We start from the raw sequence: 22,500 nt of genomic DNA, 5'->3' as shown, positions 1-22,500 counted from the left end.
TTTTTTAAAATATGGATAAACTTATCCCGAGAGCAAATACATATGGATAATCCAGTTCTCAAGGATTTAAATATTTTTTTAAAATACTATAATGAGAATAACAGAAAGAGTGATTTCGTCACATTTTCTCCATGAACAGTTGCATCTCATGATTCCACAAGTCCGGATTCTCTAAGAGCATATTATTAATTGTGAGTCAAGTTATATACCGGAATGCCACCTTACTGTATAATGCATTATGAAGTTGCAGATTAAAAATTTCAGAAGATATAAACCCCATCTTTTGACGGAAGACTTGTAAGATGGACTTGATATATATATATATATATATATATATATATATATATATATATATATATATATATATATATATATATATATATATATATATATGTATGTACGCTCACGTACACACATATATATATATTTGTGTGTGTGTGTATGTAGCCCCTGTATATAAAAAAGTTCTCTCTTTTCACACCAGGCAAAAAGATTTCTACCTGAGCCTATTTCGGCACAGGGCCTCGTAGCGGGTCGTGCCTTTTACCTCCCTGAGGAGTAAGTGACAAAGCCTAAATCTAAGGCATTCAGGTGAGGCCTAACGAAGCCTTGTTTGGTGGCGAAACTGCGCTTCCAACTGACGGATTTTCTCTCTTTCCCTTTCCCTTCTCTTTCTTTTTTTTTTTTTTTAAAGAGAGGGGAGGGATTCGTATAAAAGGAAGACCTTTTCCTTCAAACACCCTAGTACCAAAGCGTCTGTTCTCGGAGGCACTTGGCTAAGAGCGAGCGGTTTACTTCTCGTACTCAGGTAAATATCTATTTTTCTTTTATTATTTGATTGTTATAATGATTTATCATGCCTCGCCTTCCCTTAGTTGACATTTGTATCAAAGTGACCTCCTTTTCAGGATCAGTTAGTGACTAATTGGTTGCATTTGCCAAGATTTTAAATGACGGGTATGAATGCGCGCGTGTACAAACATCTGCCAGTTAATGAATAGAATAATTTATCTTCATTACCACTTAAGCTTCTCATACATTCGTTGATTTAGTAATATGAAGTGCAGTGATGATGGCAGTTCAACTAATTAGAATGCCTGCAAAGCAAGATCATAATAATCAACCCCCTTGCAATGTTTATTATTATTATTTTTTAATTAATTCAGCCAAGAGAGATGCTGCTGAAATAAAACTAAAACCAGGTATTTTTTTTTTTTTGCAGTCAGACATCATGTGTGATGATGAAGAGACAGCGGCACTCGTCTGTGACAATGGTTCCGGCATGGTGAAGGCTGGCTTTGCAGGGGACGACGCCCCGAGAGCGGTCTTCCCCTCCATCGTCGGACGTGCCCGTCACCAGGGCGTGATGGTCGGTATGGGCCAGAAGGACGCCTACGTGGGCGACGAGGCTCAGAGCAAGAGAGGCATCCTCACTCTCAAGTACCCCATCGAGCACGGCATCATCACCAACTGGGACGACATGGAGAAGATCTGGCATCACACCTTCTACAACGAACTTCGAGTCGCTCCCGAAGAATCGCCCACCTTGCTCACCGAAGCGCCTTTAAACCCGAAGGCGAATCGAGAGAAGATGACCCAGATCATGTTCGAAACTTTCGCGATGCCGGCTATGTACGTCGCAATTCAAGCCGTCCTGTCCTTATATGCTTCCGGTCGCACGACTGGTTTAGTTTGCGATTCAGGTGACGGAGTGACGCACAATGTCCCCGTATATGAAGGGTACGCCCTCCCTCACGCCATTCTTCGACTTGACCTCGCTGGTCGAGATCTAACTGTGTACCTGATGAAGATCATGACCGAGAGAGGCTATTCCTTCACTACCACCGCTGAACGTGAGATCGTCCGTGACATCAAGGAGAAGCTTTGCTACATCGCCCTCGACTTCGAGAGTGAGATGAACGTCGCTGCAGCTTCTTCCTCCGTCGACAAGTCTTACGAGCTTCCCGATGGACAGATCATAACTATCGGCAATGAACGCTTTCGTGCTCCAGAGTCCCTGTTCCAGCCGTCGTTCCTGGGAATGGAATCCGTTGGCATCCACGAGACCGTCTACAATTCCATCATGAGGTGCGACATCGATATCAGGAAGGACTTATTTGCAAACACCGTCTTATCGGGTGGTTCCACCATGTACCCCGGCATCGCGGACAGAATGCAGAAGGAGATAACGTGTCTGGCGCCTTCGACGATCAAGATCAAAATCATCGCTCCTCCAGAACGGAAGTATTCCGTCTGGATCGGCGGTTCCATACTCGGCTCACTCTCTACCTTCCAGTCCATGTGGGTCACGAAAGAAGAGTATGATGAGTCTGGGCCAGCCATCGTGCATCGTAAATGCTTTTAGGACATTGTATTTTGTTATGTTGTATTTCTTGACATCGATATCATGATTCCATTGTCTTGTTCGTCATCTCAAAAGCCTTTCTGTTTTGTCTTCCCTTCCGTGGAAATTGTTATATTTTGTGCAAATGTTGACTACAGTATTTTAAGCATATCCTCGTTTTATTGAAACCAATTACTATCAGATATCTGAAAAAATCTTTGACTTGTTTTTTGAGATCATTGTATATAATTTGTAATAAAACCTTCATTTGTTTATTCGAGCGCATAATTATGCATTAAACTGATGAAAATAAAACTGGAACGAGAGAGAGAGAGAGAGAGAGAGAGAGAGAGAGAGAGAGAGAGAGAGAGAGAGAGAGAGAGAAAATATACGCCTCAATATCAACGATGACAAATTTGAAGTTAAGATAACATTATATCATTCCTAATGAAATGATAGATCAACATGGGGCTGCTCTTAAACATACAGATACGCCTTCCGAAATCAGTAAATCTCTCACGTAAATCAAGTTCTTCTCCCTCGTTCAATTTCCTCATCATATCTCATTTTTAATTTCTTCTGGAGACACCGATGACTAAACTAGTTGCGACGCCAGCTTACACAAAATCATTAGTCAATGAATATCTTTTTCGGGTACTGGAGGACATTTAACTCAAGTCTCCTTTTACTGAATTCATCTAAGCGTATATACGAAACTTATATACGCACTTTTGTTACGTCACATTTTTTTACTGGAACTTCAGAAGCTCAAAGGACGTGCAAATGTGTTTTTTTAAGTCAATGATTTCTATTGTTTTACCCCATCTGGTTTTGTTTGTTTAATCTCATACGGTTAATTTTTTTCCATTTACCTGTCTCCTTTTCTGTACTTAGCTACTTTTCCTATTTGGCATTTTCAGTCAGGGGTGGAGCGCGACAGTCATTAATAATGCTATTTATAATAACATAATGGATAGCAAGCATATTCTAATCACCAACAGTAAAAGAGCACTCCACATTATTTTTGGTATGCATACTTGAAGACCTGAACGGATAACCCCAGTATGACTTAGAACAAGAGTTAGAAAAATCGACTCATGGGAATTCTTCAAGCGAAGGATTCACTCACGACATATGAAGAAATCACAATCGTAATTATGAAAAAGCGTAGCACCTTTGGATCTTACTGCCGAAACAAAATCGGTGGTATTTTATCTATAAAATAAAAGGGATTCATTTTCTGGAGTATATGAACTGCTTTTAGCGGAGAATTGTGTAAAAATATATGATAAAATCTTGCAAAAGTCGCTAGTTCTTACAGGAACCACATAGCTTTCCCCAACAGTCCCTCACTAGCCTTAGAAAGAAACGGAATAAAAAGTTTTCCCTTTTTACTTTCTTTTCCCTACCAGGGCTAGGCCGTATTTAGTTCTATTGCTTTCCCTTTATTTGCGTGATGTGTTACCGATATCCGCCAGAGAAGTTTTCATGGCCCGTGGTGGGTAGTGGCCAGGGTTCCAAAAGGGCATGGGGCTGGCAGTCTCATCCCAAAGAAATTGCTGAAAACTGGAGGGTAACCCTCTGAAGCCACCTCTCTAATTGTGTATGTATATGTATATGTACATATATGTATATATACGCATACATATACATATGTGTATGTGTATATATATGTATATATACATATAATTATATGTAAACACACTTATATGTATAAACAAAAATGTTTATAGTGATTTACACTCACCATTTTTATGAAAACACCTGTAGTAATTATTTCATATTTGATAACGCAAGTACCCAAATGCACACTCATTTTTTGAAACCCCAATTCTGGATCTTTACAATAAAGATCTCTCTGCACCTGGGAATTTTCTGTCATCAGACGTGGGCGCATTCTATTCCGTGAAATGACTGCATTAGCGAGAATGTATGACATAGCATAGACATTGCTGTGAAAATCTGGTATCTGTCACATGAAAATTTCCTTGTTTTTGTTTTTGGTAAGTATGCAGATGTTTTCTTTTCAATTTTATTACCAAAATAATCTGAAGCAAAATAACTTGCAAAAAGAAACGTAAATGTGAGAAAAAAATTGTGAAAATAAAAAAAAAAAGCAACTACGACAAAGTGAGATCCTCCTGTTTCCCAGCTTCGCCATAGAAGGAAACCACGAGACAGCAGAACCAAAATAGGAGAACAATGCGTTCCGTTCCACTATAAAAGGAGAGACGTGTGAAGAACCCTTTGTTACGCATCAGCAAGCCACACCTACAGTCGGGCTCTGTTTAAAACTTATTTTAGGGAGCTATGACCACCGCTAACATGTTTAGCAGCGTCTTAAAATCACTGCCGAAGATCTTGCTTATTTGGGATAACTTGAGAGAGAGAGAGAGAGAGAGAGAGAGAGAGAGAGAGAGAGAGAGAGAGAGAGAGAGAGAGAGAGAGAGCTTCAAAGGGAAGAAAGGAATATACGGTTAGCAGTAGCTCAACAAAGGTACTAGAGACTGCTTATTTAAAATGAGAGAGAGAGAGAGAGAGAGAGAGAGAGAGAGAGAGAGAGAGAGAAGGAATATATGGTTAGCATTAACTTGACATAGGTACTAGAGACTGCTTGCTTAAAATGCGAGAGAGAGAGAGAGAGAGAGAGAGAGAGAGAGAGAGAGAGAGAGAGAGAGAGAGAGAGAGAGAGAGTCCATGTTGGGGAGAGAGCACAGAATGAGTGAAAAGAATTCAGTCAAAGGCTTTAACGACCTCAATAGCAATTTCACGGCATCCGACGTATTCCGGGGGGCAGACCACAATGTCGGAACAAGCGTCACCCTCGCAAGTTCCGGATTCTATATTTTATGTCTATGATTTCTATGACTTCTCGGGCTGTCGCAAAACCAGGTGTTATAAAATTTCATAAAACCGTGAAATGGGTCTTAGAATATACGTCTATAAGGCCGTTTTCTCCGATTATTATAAAAATAAAAAGGAGAAAATACAGAGAAGTGTTTGATAAGTGCGGCTACAATATAATGTATTAAAAAGACGAATGATCTCTGTTATCTATGGTTTTCACCGCGTCGTCTTGCAATGTATAACGAATAAAGAAGAGAAACTAAGACAATGTTAGTAAATAATGCTGCAGGGAATCACAATAACATTAACAGTATGGCATCCTTTGAAAAGAACGACATACTCTCGGATTTCTTTTATATATTTACTCTAACGTGCGATTTGACAAATTGCCTATGTTAAGTTTAGTTCAGGAATTAATCAAACACCTTAACATTTCTAATTAAATCTAAAAATAAATCCTCACTGAAATATGAAACAGGTGAATGTAAACATATTTTAAGCAGGCTACTTCAGAAGCAGATATTAATAAATACCTATTTCATAGAGGCAAATAAAACCTAAGCATCGTGCAAAATTCACCACAATCTTGCCAGTAAGGCACAAAAAAAAGTACAAAGTAAAAAAGTGAGACTTTTGTCCATAAAAGAGACTCCAGTTACACCTAAAAGTCGAGCTCAGATCTTTTATTGCCCGATGCTTGCCAGAGGGATTGGGGACCTAATCCTCCAAGAGCTGAGTAAACAATTGACTGGGTCTGAAGTAATCAAATGAAATTCGCGACACCAGGAGACGCAAATATACCCTCCCCGTTTACGACACGAGCAATAATCTTCGCGATGTGCCATTTCATCTCTGCTTTGATTTTAGAAGACTTAAGCATATCAGCGGCTCTGCGAAACATCATTGGAACGTTCACATCTGTTTTACGTCTGCGGGGAGCGTCCCGCGGTGTTTGGTGTTTGTTTTTAAATTCCTAGCTCACTTGATACAATGGCAGTTTGTCAGGGGGATTCCAGCAAAGTTTGCCTAATATATTTTATTTATTCAAGGCGCTTCTTGATGGGAGAAAATTTGAGCTCTACCTCTCATACGTTAAGCAGCTATTCATCCTCTGACATTAAATTTACCGTGGCGATCCAACTGAAATAACACTGATCTTAATCTAGAGTGTAGCCATGAAACTAGGGATCGGATATAAAAGTAAATAAAAGCTACTAAAACACTTGCTTTGAAGTATATAAAATTTAAGAGATCATAAAAAAACAGGTTAACAAGATCGGTTCATTAAATGTGTATTAATCTATTACATGTCACTGCATAAAGTAACTGCTCTTCACCCACTGAAATGCTCAAAAGTGACAAGGTTCCACTTACTGGAACAAGTATTTAAGGCAAATCCACGCGCTTTCAGAGGGAATAGTCCATCAAAATTCTGCTCCACCGGTCACTCGTGCAAGTCAGCCAGACTTCAGCATTGAGCGACAGACTAATAATGACAATAGTTCGTCCGTATCATCATCATACCTCAATGATAATCAACATGCAATATGAAAGGGGAAGTCAGTTTCCTCTGTTATCTGTGACATTTTAGTGCATGTTATTACTGACCGAGCTATCAACAGAGTTCCCTTAAATAAGTCAGAGCTTAGAAAAGGATACCGGTAATGAGAATTTATGATAACTAGTCACACATTTCCTTGGTGTGCTGATTCTGTATTTTTGATGACAAGGTTTACAGGTTTTGACGGTAGGGTAATAATTGTGCCATTCAAAGAGAGAGAGAGAGAGAGAGAGAGAGAGAGAGAGAGAGAGAGAGAGAGAGAGAGAGAGAGAGAGGGAGAGAGAGAATTATGTTAATCGATCTCGCATTATCCCTGTGTGCTAATTTTATATTTTCGAAAACTGGGTTTTCAGATTAAGTTGCGAGTGAAACCGGCAGGGCATTCGAAGATAGAGAGAAAAATGGGATAGGGGAGAGAATTATGTCACCCAGTTTCGCGTTGAAAATGTATATGTACACCACAACAGTGGAATTTTAGTTATGGTTAGTTTTAACAACCATGCTATCAGTTTCACAGGTACTAAACGGCTGGTTTATTCTAATGAACCCAATTTACGAAAATATAAAGCAGCACACTGGTGTAATACGAGATTGGTCAACATAATTCTCCCTCTCTTTCTCTCTCTCTCTCTCTTTTTTTTTTTGTCTTCGAATGACCTACGGATTGCCCTACCATTCTAAACCCAGTTTTTCTTGTCAGCTCTTCAAATAAAACTATAAATATATATCTTCCATTTCCTTGCTGTTGTGTTTTTCTAATAATATCTCACTGTATATCATTAAAGGGTCGATCTTCCATATCAAGCTGCGATTTTGTTATCTTGGAACTGTTCACCCCAACATTCAAGATAATAGAAAATGTAAATTCATTTCAAGAACGGAAAAAGGAAGCATTTCGAATTCTCATTATCATTAGAATGGAAAGAAGCTACGAGATTATTGCCACGAGGAAATAAAAAAAATCTATCAGATCTTAATCAGGAAACATGAAAATAACTTGAATTTGCTGATTCGAGGAAGTCCGTGGACCAACAACAACAGTTATGAATGTGCCCACTAATTGTCTAGCAATCACCTTGATCGAAACATGATCTGTACCTTAGGTTACGGGTTTTTAAAATTCGCTTTGCGTTCTAGTAAAGTGAACAGTATGGAAAAAAATAAAGAGCTATGCAATGTGGTAATGTGTACTGAAATTCTCAGTGAAAATGCGAATATAGTCAAAGGAATTATTTACGCCAATATAAAAGAAAACCACTCCAAATTTCACAAAAAGACTCTGGGTAATCATTATTGAATTAAAAGGTGATAAAAACATACATATGCTGGAAGCTGACAAATCTGATGCACAAGTAATTTTGAACAAAAGTGATTCCGCAAAAAAATGAAGTTTTTGAGTGATGAAAATACATACAAAGAATAGAAATAAAAAAGTAAAAAAAAAAAAATTTACTAAAAAGGCTTTGTGTGACCTCACCAACTTTACCATACTGGTACGGAACAATAAAAACGTCAAAAATTTTGCCGCTAGGCCATTATTCTGTCTTGGTTCCATTAAATTAAACAAGATACAGATACAAATTAATGAGATTCTAAGCATGTGAGTTCTGATGTAGTACCGCTATTCATAGAAGTACCGACAGATGATAAATCAGAATTTTTATCTGGATATACCATCCTCTAAAATAACCTTAATAGAAGTGATAAAAATGTGTATAAAAGAATGTAAAACTGAATTCAATGGCAATATTACTCTCAGAATTTTAGTTTAGTTATGGTAAATTTTCTAGTTTTAAGCGATTTGTATATGGAATTTCGGAAAAACAGAAAATTCAGTAATATTATTACACGCAATGTAATACAGTTTAGGCATGTTTACACCTCATGTATTTTGCCCGGGATCGAACATGTAAATTCCTAATTTGGCAAATTAAATGAAGTAACAAAGAGTTTAAATAGGCTGTATACAGAAAGCCTACCAGGATTTCAAACTATGTATATTTTCATTCAGGTCAAAACAAGTAAGCACAGAAATCAGTTTTCACAACTATATTTCTAAGAGCATTAAGTATATACTGATGATGAAACAGATATTATTAGGAATACAGGCAAGAAGTTAAAATTTCCTAATACTGTGTGAGGCAATGCATTAAGAGAGGCAACAAAGGCATTCTATGATAACGACAGGGAAACACAACACAATGAACCTGTTTGTACAACCATCCATGTGTCAACGATTTTATGTAGCATCTAAGAACTTAGCACTTAAAAAAAACTCTTCCGCATATGTACATCAGATCATGTGTAAGTGATATGAAAATGTTTAGATTTGCTAAACGGGAAAATCAATGGAAAAGAGAACGGCACATCATAAAAAAAGTATAACGTGCACAAGTTAATAGTAGGACTCTCTTTTATGTCAGTTGAACCAGTCAGCTGTTAATTAGAATGGCGCTAAAAGGCTGCTTTATTCTAATATGCTGGAAAGAAATATAGGAGAATCTAGTTTTATTAAAAAAAAGTGTTTTGGATAAATGTCATTCTAGGAATGTATAAACTTGATCCATTTCTTTCACAACATATATTTACAATGCATTATTTTAAGGGAGGTAGTTTATCCGGGCATAATAGCAAAGGCGTGAGCACATATCCGTCGAAAAACATGATTTGTTAATGGAGTACAGACCTAAGTCAAGAATGAGTTAATGGCACCTCTTTTTTTCCTGTGAGGTGCTAATAGGCTTTCGACCATCCGTACGTTTATTTGTATTTTCCCCCCTAGCATATATAAAGCAAATTATTTCAGTCGAGATTTCAAATTTTTGGTTTCGTCCCGTGAAAGGTGTATCTCTTTTACAAGACCGGTCACTTTTTCTATCTATCTGCCTATACACACACACACACACACACACAAAACACACACATATATATATTAATATATATATAATATATATATATATATATATATATATATATATATATATATATATATATATATATATATAAATTGCGCATGCCAATATCCATATTAATAAGTATTCACAGTTATTTGTTTAAAAATATTATTGCTTAGCACTCATTTCCTTCTCATATTTAGCGTTCGATATTCGTAAGAAGAGATTAAAAAGCACGAAAAATAGCGGTAACGATTTAAGGTAATTCCGTAAAGTACATTTCCCAAATTACCTTAAATCATTACTGCTATTTTTCGTGCTTTTTAATCTATTCTTACGAATATCGAACGCTAAATATGAGAAGGCAGTGAGTATCTTTGTGTAATATTTTTAAACAAACATCTGTGAAATACTTATTAATAATATAGATATTGGCATGCGTTAAAAAGAAGACACACACACACACACATATATATATATATATATATACTGTATATATATATATATATATATATATATATATATATATATATATATATATATATATATATATATATATATATATATATATATATATTATGTGTGTGTGTGTGTGTGTGGAAATGGCAGAAGCAACGAACGAAAATGGCTGGAATGCAAAGTTTTGGGAAATGTAAACGTCCGCGAAAGAACGATTAAAGATCGCGGACTGCGATCGCCATTCGGGAGAGAGAGAGAGAGAGAGAGAGAGAGAGAGAGAGAGAGAGAGAGAGAGAGAGAGATGGTGCAACTAACAAAGAGCCAAAGATACAAGGATGCAGTCGTTCATGCCAAGAAGTCCAATGCTTTTTAAAACTAACATTTCAGGTCATGTCAGTCTAGGTAAACTAGATTCAGTTAACTAAAATTAAGGACGTAAGCATTACGGGTCATGTAAATTAAAAAATCATTTTGTTTTAGAGTTTTCTTAGAACCCGCAGAACACACGAAAATAATTTGAAATAAAAAGCATAGTAAATTGATTAATAGCATAATCATTAACATTATTATTATGCAAGCTGCACCTTCAGTTGGTAAAGCAGACTCCCACAAGCCCAAGGGCTCCAGTAAGCAAAGAAGCCCAATAAAAAGAAATGCTCAAGCAGAGAATAAACTAAACAATAATTTATAATAGAAAAATACATAGGGCAAACATGCTACCCATCCTTAAGATCTCTAAAAAAAAAAAAGACGCACAAGGCAAATATTCACAGCAAAACTAAACTTCTGCGTTTAACAAATCAGCCTCTGCATGTAAATAAAACTAGGAGAATAAGGACCTAGTGCCAAGTTCCGACGGCTACTGGGTGTGTCTCCCGGGATTCTCCTCGTCATTTGTGACTGGCTACAGCGAAAGCGGGGAACCCCAACCAACCGCAGATATCCTAAAACGGAAATAACAGCGTGGTAGGCTGTGACTATTCTGGTAGGCTTCCTTTACCGCATGAGAGAGAGAGAGAGAGAGAGAGAGAGAGAGAGAGAGAGAGAGTAACAGCACTTTCAAGTCCTCTTTTGGTCTTTTTCGTCCCCGTTTTGTTTCGCCTACACGTGTTCAGATGTCATACTTAACGATTTTGGTTCTCAAGTAGACAGCCTTAACTTACTGTGCACAGATTTCATTAGCGGTTAAAACCATATGCATAGGTGACAATAATTACAAACCTTACATTTCATTACTTAAATAATTAGGAAAAACCATTTTTCCTCTTTTTTGTAAAGGATTTTGAAATGAACTTCGGCATTCGGAATGTTCCATTTATTTTCGGGGGAGGGGGTCGGAGAATGTTACGTTTAGGAAAACAAGATACGAATGATTATTAGATATAAATATAGTTAAATAAAATAATTTGTCTTCATTAGCCTACTAATTTCAATGAGTATTTCTTGTGAACTTTTTTTCATGGTGAGGGGACCAACACTGGCATGGCTGACCAAAACAAGTATATATCGCGCTTATACACGCCTCTTCTACGATGAAGGCAAACACGGCTTTCAAAGAAATCATCTCCAATGATCTAGGAAATAAAAAGTAAATTTGTAAACAGACTGAAGCAATCTTGGAGTAGAATCGATGATCAGTTCTTTATTACCAAATGAAACTAGAGGTGTGAAACGTCAATGTTTTTGGCGGTGCGAGAATTTGTGAAAAAAAAAAACTGAAATTCGCAAGACTGCAAGACCTTCTATTTTTTAAACATTATTAAAAGGCACTAATGCGTTAACTGTTATATTTCACTAATTTAAGCATCCAATTTTTAGTATTTATTTTTCTTTATTCTTTGCTTCTATGCATCATACGTATGGAACCTTGATGGACGAGTTCGTGGAATTTTCATATTTCCTGTAGGAGTATATCTCATTATGTATAATAACACTAATAATAATCAAAGTAAGTATATGACGTTCGTGTAATCAATATTATGACAGTAAACCTTTCTCCGTAAAAGAATATGAGACGTTCTATGATGATATCACATACTCAGATTGTTTTTACTAAGATTAAGCAGCTGATCTCTGTAATATTTGGGATGCCAGGTGCTTGCTCGACCTGAGAATGTCCTGTCCTCCTGAGAATATTACACAACTGTAATTTAAGAGAGAAAAAAAAAATACTCGGTAAAGCTACAAAACTATCATCGGACAGCGTTACAAATGTCATCGAGAGGATGACATTTATGAAAGAAGAGAGAAACATATAAACATTGATGTACCTCTTTCCCTTGACAGAAAAGATCAACCATTTCATTTGACCATTCTTACCATGTGGCTGTCATTCGTGAAGAGAGAGAGAGAGAGAGAGAGAGAGAGAGAGAGAGAGAGAGAATGCTCGATAAAGACCTCTAGGAGTTACGCTTGAACGGGATTCTTATCTTTCAGCAAATTGGTCCGACTCGGTCGTTTTAGCATCGCCGCTGATGGCCACTAAATGCCAACTCAGCTTACCTGGGAACTGACCTTATGGCACTGTTCCAATTCTTGGCTTTGCTTCACCTGTTCTTACGCCTTTTTCACTGGCTGACGGGAACGGTACGACGACGCTTAACTAAACGACTCCTAATGATAATGATATCATCTTTGACTGTTCAATGTAAGAAGAAGGAAAAAGAAATTGAAGAAATAATCTGAATAAAAATTTATAAGGAAACAACAGCACATACCAGTAGAAAACATTTATTTTACTTGTATATGAAGTGGTTATTTTTTTAATAAAACATAAAACTAGTCGTTTTGTTAAAACGGTGGAGGGTGTACAATTATGGATAAATTACCAACATTTTACCTATATTTCCCTTTACTATTTGTGTATATGTGCATGTATGGACGTAACTTCGGTATCAATGGATTATTTACCAATGATGATTTCATGGATGCCTTTTGGGTGGAGAATATATTTAATTCACTGGCAATATTCTTCGAAAACTAATTAGATAGTTATTGTTCTTTCTTGATAAAAGCTTAATTGATCTAGATTAACATTATATTCAATATCCTATTTACATGCCTATTCCGTTTTTTAATACAAACAAGGTCATACCGATAGCTGCCTTATACTTCATAGCTTGAACTGCAATGATACTCCTACCTTTTTCAAGGTGTTCTACTGGGTTAGTTACATCTTTCTCTTCACATTTTGTCGGTTTGTTACAAATAGTCTCAATCACACCTCCTCTTCTTTTTTCTCTCATAATTTACAGATTCTCTTTGTTCACATGTTCTTCTGTTTCTTTCTCTCAGCATTTTTCGATTCTCAGAATCTTGTCAGGTCTTTCCTAGAGTTTCACTTAATGAATATATGTAAGATCAATGTGATAGAATCCATTGCTGCAGCGACATACTTTTTAATATTTTTCAATGCTTTCGCTCTTACTTCTCAGTTCCAGAGGTCCTTTATTCCTCATACCGTTGGACTGTGAAACAGTATCCCTGAGGATGTTGTACAATTGGAACCTCAAAAGTTCAAGCGAAGATGCAACGCATTAATACCCTAAAACAATTATCCTTTTATTTTAATTTACGTACATTTTTACTTATTTATTTTATAATTTGTTCATTTATTTTTCTTTTCTGATAACTGATCTCTTCTTTCTGTATTTCCTATTACTTCCTGTTACTTCTTTCGAATGAACACCATATTCGCTGGAAGCTTGAATCTCAAGTTGATGGCCCCTGTGGGCTTCTTCTATATGAACAAGGTTCACCTTCTGAATAATAATAATATCAACTGTGTAGTCTCTGATTACAGAATTGGTTTTACTCGTAGCATTGAACCGAAGGCACCTTCGTTTCATTAACAACACGGTTCCTACTTCAAAGCATTATATGAGGCTTATGGAGAAGCCACATCTCATGCCACTTTTAACGTCATCACTTCAAATTCTTTTCACACAAGTTGCTGAGCCATGGTACTCTAATAAGAAGATTGTGAACTTCGGAGTTATTCATCTGGATCATTTTGTCACCTACACCTCTTTTCTCTGGAATTTTCTCCCTCTTCGGCGTTCTCGGATGGGGAGCATTAAATATTGATATTTTCTTAACGATCAAGGTATATTTAGGGTTTTTGTGCCCGTTCTTTACACATCCATCAGAAACTTGATCACTTATTCTAGAAAGCCTGTGCAGGATGATTGAACTTTTGAAACAGAATGTCGTGAAGTAAGCTTTTCCTTGTCTGAGGTTGACGTATCTGCCTTGCTTTGTTTTTGTGTGACTGCAGATTCATTTACGTAAACAACTACCTATTATTTGATAGGCAATATTTATCTCCAACTGTAAAGACTATAAATTCCTTTCATTCTACAACAGTTAAAACTATAAATTCCTCTAATCTTGCTGTTGAATACTTCTGACGCGAATGTTTTTTGAAGAAGAGCCGAGAAAATAATATAGATCAAACAGAGTAAGCACTAGACGAAGCTCACAAGACAAAAGACGGTGCCACGCCTTGAAAGAGGAAAAACTAGAGCCAAGTCCGCTGGGGTGACGATCAAGTGAGGGAGGTTAAGTCAGGGGGATTAGGGCCAATCTATTTTTTTCCGTCGACTCTATATTTTAGAAAGTCAGAATGAAAACCACATGAGAAATTCCTACCATTCGGTCGTTTTTTACAAGAGCAGCCGGCGGTCGCCGAAGCAACGAGCAAAAGGAATAAAATTACAAAGAATTTTTTCCTGAATGTAACAAATGACAAGATTATTGCTTTATCGGGATCAACATCCCTAGTACATGAATCTAGTTGCGCATATGTGTTCGCAACAGAGTATCAATCTTGCATAAGTATTCATTACGTATTTTTGAAGAAAACATTCTAAATTCCTGAAACTTCGAAGCTGGCCGTTACAGGTGAGTGATTAGTTAGTCAGTGTGCCAGATGTTACTGGTTTAAATCAATCTCGGAGGTCGTGGTTGAATCCACTGAATTCTCGAGAGTTTATCTTGAGCAGCAACGGCAATAAAAACAAACATTCAACAACAGCAGTACTATTATCAATAATGATTATCATTAATAATAATATGTAGTATCTGTGTATATAATATATCAACTATATATATAAAACAAGAATATATACATATCATCTATCTATCTATCTATCTATCTATCTATATATATATATATATATATATATATATATATATATATATATATATATATATATATATATATAGTGAAGGCTGTGCAAACAAGCCACCATGAGGCAAAATGCACTCTCCAAACTTTATATCCACAACAGAAGGCTAAGGTCGCGCCGTTTTAAATTTAATATAGGTTGAGGCCTCTGACCTCTAGAGAAGTAAAAAATAAGGGAAAAAAAAGAGCTTCCTTTACAGTGTTCCAAAGAGTTTACATATTTTAAATGAAAGGAGAAATTGAAGACAAAAAATGTAAACTAATGAAATTCTCGAACAATTTTCATTCATATGTGTTTACAAAATATGTTATTCAGCAGCTCTTCAGAACAATACTTTGTTTGTTAATAAAATGAGACACTATCCCTGGGGAGCTTGTTTAGGACACTTAATGAAATTAGAGTGCGGTGCACGCCTGGTTACATTGACTGATCACAAAAATTGATATATTTTCTTGCTTAATTGTGTAATATATCCTTCTGTCCAGAAAATTATCATGAGCTAAAAGATATTTCAGAAGGATGTTAGGTGCTTCTACAGAAGCAAGTATTGATAACTCACCTTACAAGCAACTCATCAGGAAAAAGTAAAAAATTTAAAGATCACCAAAACATCTTTGAAACTTGGAAGTAGACTCCTGTCCATGTGTTTGCATTTTACGAAGGTTCATATATACTGGCAAAAGCAATTGCAGTCACTTTCATTGATCAACTATTATACCGAATATCTTCCAATGATGCATGCCATCAACACACACACACACACACATATATATATATATATATATATATATATATATATACACACACACACACATATATATATATATATATATATATATATATATATATATATATATATATATGTATATATATATATATATGTGTGTGTGTGTGTGTGTGTGTAGCTCTTAAAATCAATTGTCAATATTAGGTTTTCGTATGTCTTATATCGACTACCCTTATGCGGTTTGCAGCTACATGCACAAAATTTTAGTTCATTACTTTGAGATGTTAACAATAACGGCGAATGACACTTTGTTGAAGTTAACGTAAACCATTATATTTTTCGTGGATATTAGCTTCAAATGTCAACACAAGATTTCCAGCCGCTGACACTGACTAAGCATGCCTTAATCTTAACGCATTTATATAATTTATTATTTATACAAGTATAAGTCGTGCTGGCAAAGAGTTTATATTTAGTATTCAGGTATTTGTTTTTAATATAACAGAATGGTAGGTTGCACTGATTCCCATAGCTGTAGCCATTTCATGAACTAAATAGGGTCCCCAAAGGCAGATGTACAATATTTGAAAATTAGTTTTGAAATTACAACATGACATGAAAATATAGAGCAGAATTCTGTCATTTTGATGACTATTCTAGATTTCCTTTCCTAAAACACTTTGAATACTCAATTCACATAACAAAATTTCGTCTTATTCGCATCAAGGTTAGCTTTTAAAGAAATCAGGGTAAATGAAACTGAAAGTAGTCGTAAGTAATGGATTTATTTTCCCTAATAAAACCCTGTTTTGGTAACATCATTGATATGTCGCGCATACATGACAATGGAAAAATATAACGTAGTCTATGACGTGAAATTTCTGTTTTACTCTACTTAGTAAAAATAAGTAGATTATATACGGAGAGCAATACTCCAGATATTCGAAGTCGGTTCGATGATGGTTGTTAGAAGTGTAGTTATAAAGTAGTCGTTTAGAAGCACTTGCGGTGAACGATGCCAGGGCCAGATTCATCGTATTCCTCCTTGGTGACCCACAAGTTCTGGAAGGTGGACAGAGAACCAAGGATGGAACCACCGATCCAGACGGAGTACTTCCTCTCAGGGGGAGCGATGATCTTGACCTTGATGGTGGAAGGAGCAAGAGAAGTGATTTCCTTCTGCATCCTGTCAGCAATACCAGCATACATGGTGGTACCACCAGACATGACAATGTTGGCCAACAGATCCTTCCTGATGTCAATGTCGCACCTCATGATGGAGTTGTGGACGATCTCGTGAACACCAGCAGATTCCATACCAAGGAAGGAAGGCTGGAACAGAGATTCAGGAGCACGGAAACGCTCGTTGCCGATGGTGATGACCTGACCGTCAGGAAGTTCATAGGACTTGTCGATGGAGGAGGAGGCGGCAGCAGTGTTCATCTCACTCTCAAAGTCCAAGGCAATGTAGCAGAGCTTCTCCTTGATGTCACGGACGATCTCACGCTCAGCGGTGGTGGTGAAGGAGTAGCCCTTCTCAGTCATGATCTTACCAAGGTAGTTGGTGATGTCACGACCAGCCAAGTCCAGACGGAGGATGGCGTGGGGAAGGGCAAAACCTTCATAGACGGGAACCATGTGGGAGACACCATCACCGGAGTCGCAAACCTCACCAGTGGTACGACCGGAGGCGTAGAGGGAGAGGACAGCCTGGATACAGACGTACATGGCGGGCATGTTGAAGGACTCGAACATGATCTGAGTCATCTTCTCACGGTTGGCTTTGGGGTTGAGAGGAGCCTCAGTAAGCATGGTGGGGCACTCCTCTGGGGCAACACGGAGTTCATTGTAGAAGGTGTGGTACCAGACCTTCTCCATGTCGTCCCAGTTGGTGATAATACCATGCTCGATGGGGTACTTGAGGGTAAGGATACCTCTCTTGCTCTGGGCTTCATCACCAATGTAAGCGTCCTTCTGACCCATACCGACCATCACACCCTGGTGACGGGCGCGGCCAACGATGGAGGGGAAGACAGCTCGAGGGGCGTCATCACCGGCAAAGCCAGCCTTGACAAGGCCGGAGCCATTGTCGCAGATGAGGGTCGCCGCATCTTCGTCGTCACACATGGTGGTGGTTTATGGTATGAGCGTTGTCAAACGACTACCTAAAAGGAAAGAAATATAAATGAAATCACTATTCGCCCCTATTTTTCAAAATCATTTGTAAAAAACAAAAGAAAAGAAAAGCTGACATTTCGCATATAAATGAAATATTGGCTCTTCCTTTCAGCAATTTTCCCATCAAAACGATTTCTTTAAGGAAGAAACTGAAATCAATACCTGTGCCTTTCAGAACATTATGTGTGAGTTAAACTAATGCTTCAGTTTCAGAAATATTTGTGAACACTTGTAACAAAACACTGTGTCACTTAATCAAACTTCCTTATAATAATCCACTTTTTAAAAAAATTCTCTAGTTCTATAATCTGCACAAATGAATATTTGAATCGATAAATATGCTAAACCCTTCTCAGATTTAATTTTACGAAGTTAATGATCTCAGAATGAGTTAATATTAAGAAGACTAAATGCAAGTTGACATCCTCTTTAATAAACATCAGTAGCCTTTGGAGACTTCGTGAGAGTTTGAGAGTATTTTTTTCGCCTGATGAAAAGGCTACTTATCAAAAAACATTAGCCACTTAGGTTATACATTAAACATACTACGGAATTTGGAGATTAAGATGATAACTGTAGCAATGGACAATCAACGAACAATCTCTAAAAATTCATTAACTTAGCAAACGCTGGTTTCATCAATAGTTACTTAACGTACAAATCAAAATTCATACAAACCATAAAAATGAACTCCATTACTTTCGTATGCCGGAAGTACTCTCCTCTATTAAAAATGCTCAGCTAACAATCAAAAGTCACTTGACAGTGGAAAAAGTTGCCCAGAATCATATTTTAAACACCATACGCAAATAATAACAGCAGTTTATTTAAGATATTTTCCAATGGATCTGCCATCAGAATCACGTTTCAAAGATTGCATAACATTAGTAATTACTATTAATTTAAATATTTCATTGTAGGTCTATCGTCAGAAGATTAAAAAATATAATGCAAACGGTATTTGCGGTTTCATTCGAATTTAAATTTTTCTCTATAGCTTTGTCTTCAAAATTAAAGTTTCGTACCTTGTTGCAAGATATTGCATAGTAAAAATATACTAATAAAACTTCCAGAGAATTTTTGCAAGTACCATTATTTGAAGGCAAGTTCAAGTTAATGTTTAATCGCTAAATAAAAAAAATTATCATTTTCTGTTCAGGGAACCCGCTTAAAGTTTTCAATCGAGCAGATTGGATACTTTTGGTATTATTCGAAAATTCAGTTCGACCTCCAATAAAGAATCGATGAATATAAAACAACAACAAGATTGACTTCGATTTGAAAATTAACATCATTCCTTAACATCTTAGTCTACGAAATGAGCTCTAATCGATGATAAAAAATTTCCAGCGAATGTAAAAAAAAAAAAAATAGTCTACGAAATCAGCTCTAATCAATGATAGAAAATTACCAGCGAATGTAAAAAAAAAAAAAATAGTCTACGAAATCAGCTCTAACCAATGATAAAACTTTCCAGCGAATGTAAGAAAAAATAGTCTACGAAATCAGCTCTAATCAATGATAAAAAAATTCCAGCGAATGTAAAAAAAAAAATATTCTACGAAATCAGCTCTAATCAATGATAAAAAATTTCCAGCGAATATAAAAAAAGATAGTCCACGAAATCAGCTCTAATCAATGATGAAAAATTTCCAGCGAATGTAAAAAAAAAAAAATAGTCTACGAAATCAGCTCTAATCAATGATAAAAAATTTCCAGCGAGATGTAAAAAAAACCTGAAGTGGATAGATACCGCGAGGAAAGTACACTACAATCTTAACTTGAAATCGCCGTGATTTCAACGAGTCCTCTTCGATACGCACGTATCAGTCACTGTGAAAGAGACCTCCAACTGCCAAGTAAATGGAGATCGCTGACAGCAACTGAAGCAAGTAGAAGTTACTTTTCCCACTGAGCAACCACTTAAGAAAACACCGCCCCTCCGGGTGTATGGGACTCGACGCGACGTGGATGGGAGGAGGCGACTTAACGTTAGGAACTCACCTGTCGATGAGTCTGAACACGACTGAAGGTCCGCTACCTGCTCCTGTCTTTTTATACAGGGCTGAAATCCTGGCTCCTCTGGGTACTTGACATCAGGCCAAAAATTTCTCACCTACCTTCCTTACTCTAGGCTGAGAAAAAGAAGGCATGAAATCCCCTTTTTGTTAAATGGCTTCACCAGTCTGCGGCACTTTTCAATAGACCGGTGGCGGATAACACTGCCGGTCGGTTAACCTCGGAATGTTCCTCGGAAAGTAACTGCATTTTTCTGCAGCGTAAAACCTGCAATAGATTGGTCGTCTCTGATCGACCACTGCTGGAGCTTCTAAAAGGAATGAGTTTCCATAGGATCTCCCATCTTCTTATCTGGTCATCACATTGAAATCAATTTTCTTTTCCTTGTCATCGAATTGTCGTTCCTGGGCATCAATGACATGAGCTGTTGTAATGACTGATAACAATATTCAATCGGTAGACTGGATAAACCTGGAAGTTGCGCTTACTGCTGAGCATATATATATATATATATATATATATATATATATATATATATATATATATATATATATATATATATATATATATATATATAACTGAGTCTAAATTAATCCGAAATTGTGCAAACTTACATGGGAATCATTAAAAACCACCTGAAGCACAGAGACGTTTCTGTTATATCATCCAAGTAATTTCCTTCTGAGAAAAGACCCCTTCATCAGATTATAAAATATCAGTGTCATCTGTAATCGCAATCCTTCGTCTTCCGTCAACCTTTCTCTGTCTCTCTATGGATCTGTTTGTCTATTTCTGAGCTTTTTATAATCATCTAATCTTGTCAAACATTAATGCCTGTCCTGAAGTTTCAAGGAATTAGAACGCTAGAGGCAAGTTATCAGACTTTCTCCATTCCCAAAACCGATTATGACTTAGAGGAAGAAGCTAGACTTAATTAAGTGACAAAATCGTTTGTTCTTTGGGAATCAGTTTCGTAAGAGCGTAAAAGTTATAGGAAGTTTATGTATGACACAACAGACAAAGCTTAAGTTGTTCAGTTGTACTAAACAAATCAGATAAAAGGTACACACGTCATTAAAAAAATATTAATTTATATTTCAGCTTTTTTGGAAGAGTCAGATTTAGGAACGCTCACCAGTTTTCTCATTTCAGCTGAAGCAGAAATAGAAAAGCTTTAACAAGGAACACATAAACACACTCATGTTTTATAAATATTATATATACATATATATATATATATATATATATATATATATATATATATATATATATATATATATATATAGTCAAGCGGCAAATACAATCAGGATATTCAAATATCCTTTGCACATCATATGCAATAAATTATAAAGAGCAGTTATCAGTTTTAACTGCTCTTTATAATTATATATTATATAATAAAGAATGAAACTTCTTGTCTTATGGCTGATTGTATATATATATATATATATATATATATATATATATATATATATATATATATATATATATATATATATATATATATATATATATATATATATATATAATTTAGAAACCAACATTTCACAGGCTGGAACACAAATCCCTTCATAATAGCCCATTACATCTGGTTCAAAAAATAAATCTCTTATAACTGGTAAAATGTATAAAAAAATCAGAACATACTGTACATCTTCCACTAATGTGAAAGGAAAATATTTAATCTTTGATCCAAGTTACAATTCATGACAGTATCGAAGAAATAATACGGTAATATCGAGTGTTTGTTGTATCAGTCATTCTCCAAAAGAATCATCATCTGAATTCTGTAATGCGGAAATGGTCATAGCTAATATTTTCTTATATTTATTTTTGACAGATTTCAAATTAGTCTAATAATGAAAGCAGAGGTGAAATAAAGAACAGAGGACAGTTTACAGGCAACATATAATAAAGGGTTCGAAAATTTAATGCACTTTGTCAGTATTGTTTACCCGTAAGCAAAAAATTACTATTGAACTTAAACAAACAAATTTAATTTTAACTATTCATGCGTACAACGTTCCCTTTCCAAGCTCACTGATTAATTTGTCAAAGAAATTATATTAGCAAGGTTACATGTTTATTAATTGTTGCTCAAGTGTGCTCTACAAGTGAACTATCCACATACAAAGTACCTTCGAAGAAAGTTAAAATGGGGTGTAAAAAACGAAGCGTATTTAAAACATGAAGAATGTGGTCGAAAAATGAATTAAAATATGCTGAACTGGTAAGAAATGCGTTGCTGGCACCTGGAATATGCATAAAGTTCAGTGCTTCTA

General features: G+C 36.3%; 2 protein-coding genes across 2 annotated transcripts; one reads left to right on the top strand and one right to left on the bottom strand.

Moving 5' to 3' along the window:
* Positions 1-718: 718 nt before the first annotated feature.
* LOC136850098 (actin, alpha cardiac muscle 2-like) lies at positions 719-2,513 on the top strand. Its single transcript, XM_067123644.1, has 2 exons — positions 719-808; positions 1,223-2,513. The coding sequence occupies exon 2, from the start codon at positions 1,232-1,234 to the stop codon at positions 2,363-2,365; it is 1,134 nt and encodes a 377-aa protein (XP_066979745.1). The 5' UTR covers positions 719-808; positions 1,223-1,231; the 3' UTR covers positions 2,366-2,513.
* Positions 2,514-16,787: 14,274 nt separating this feature from the next.
* On the bottom strand, positions 16,788-20,338 carry LOC136850097 (actin-2, muscle-specific-like). The gene is made up of 2 exons (XM_067123643.1): positions 20,204-20,338; positions 16,788-18,186 (listed from the first exon to the last, which is right to left on the bottom strand). Exon 2 carries the CDS (start codon positions 18,146-18,148, stop codon positions 17,015-17,017), a length of 1,134 nt encoding a protein of 377 aa, XP_066979744.1. The 5' UTR covers positions 18,149-18,186; positions 20,204-20,338; the 3' UTR covers positions 16,788-17,014.
* Between the last annotated feature and the right edge of the window lie 2,162 nt (positions 20,339-22,500).

This window comes from Macrobrachium rosenbergii, chromosome 21, assembly GCF_040412425.1.
Source record: "Macrobrachium rosenbergii isolate ZJJX-2024 chromosome 21, ASM4041242v1, whole genome shotgun sequence".
In the NCBI taxonomy this organism is placed as follows: domain Eukaryota; kingdom Metazoa; phylum Arthropoda; class Malacostraca; order Decapoda; family Palaemonidae; genus Macrobrachium; species Macrobrachium rosenbergii.
This window is presented reverse-complemented; position numbering and strand designations above follow the sequence as displayed.

Excerpts from the sequence above, each read along its gene's own strand:
- LOC136850098 (XM_067123644.1), top strand. The coding sequence starts at position 1,232 with ATGTGTGATGATGAAGAGACAGCGGCACTCGTCTGTGACAATGGTTCC.
- LOC136850097 (XM_067123643.1), bottom strand. The coding sequence starts at position 18,148 with ATGTGTGACGACGAAGATGCGGCGACCCTCATCTGCGACAATGGCTCC.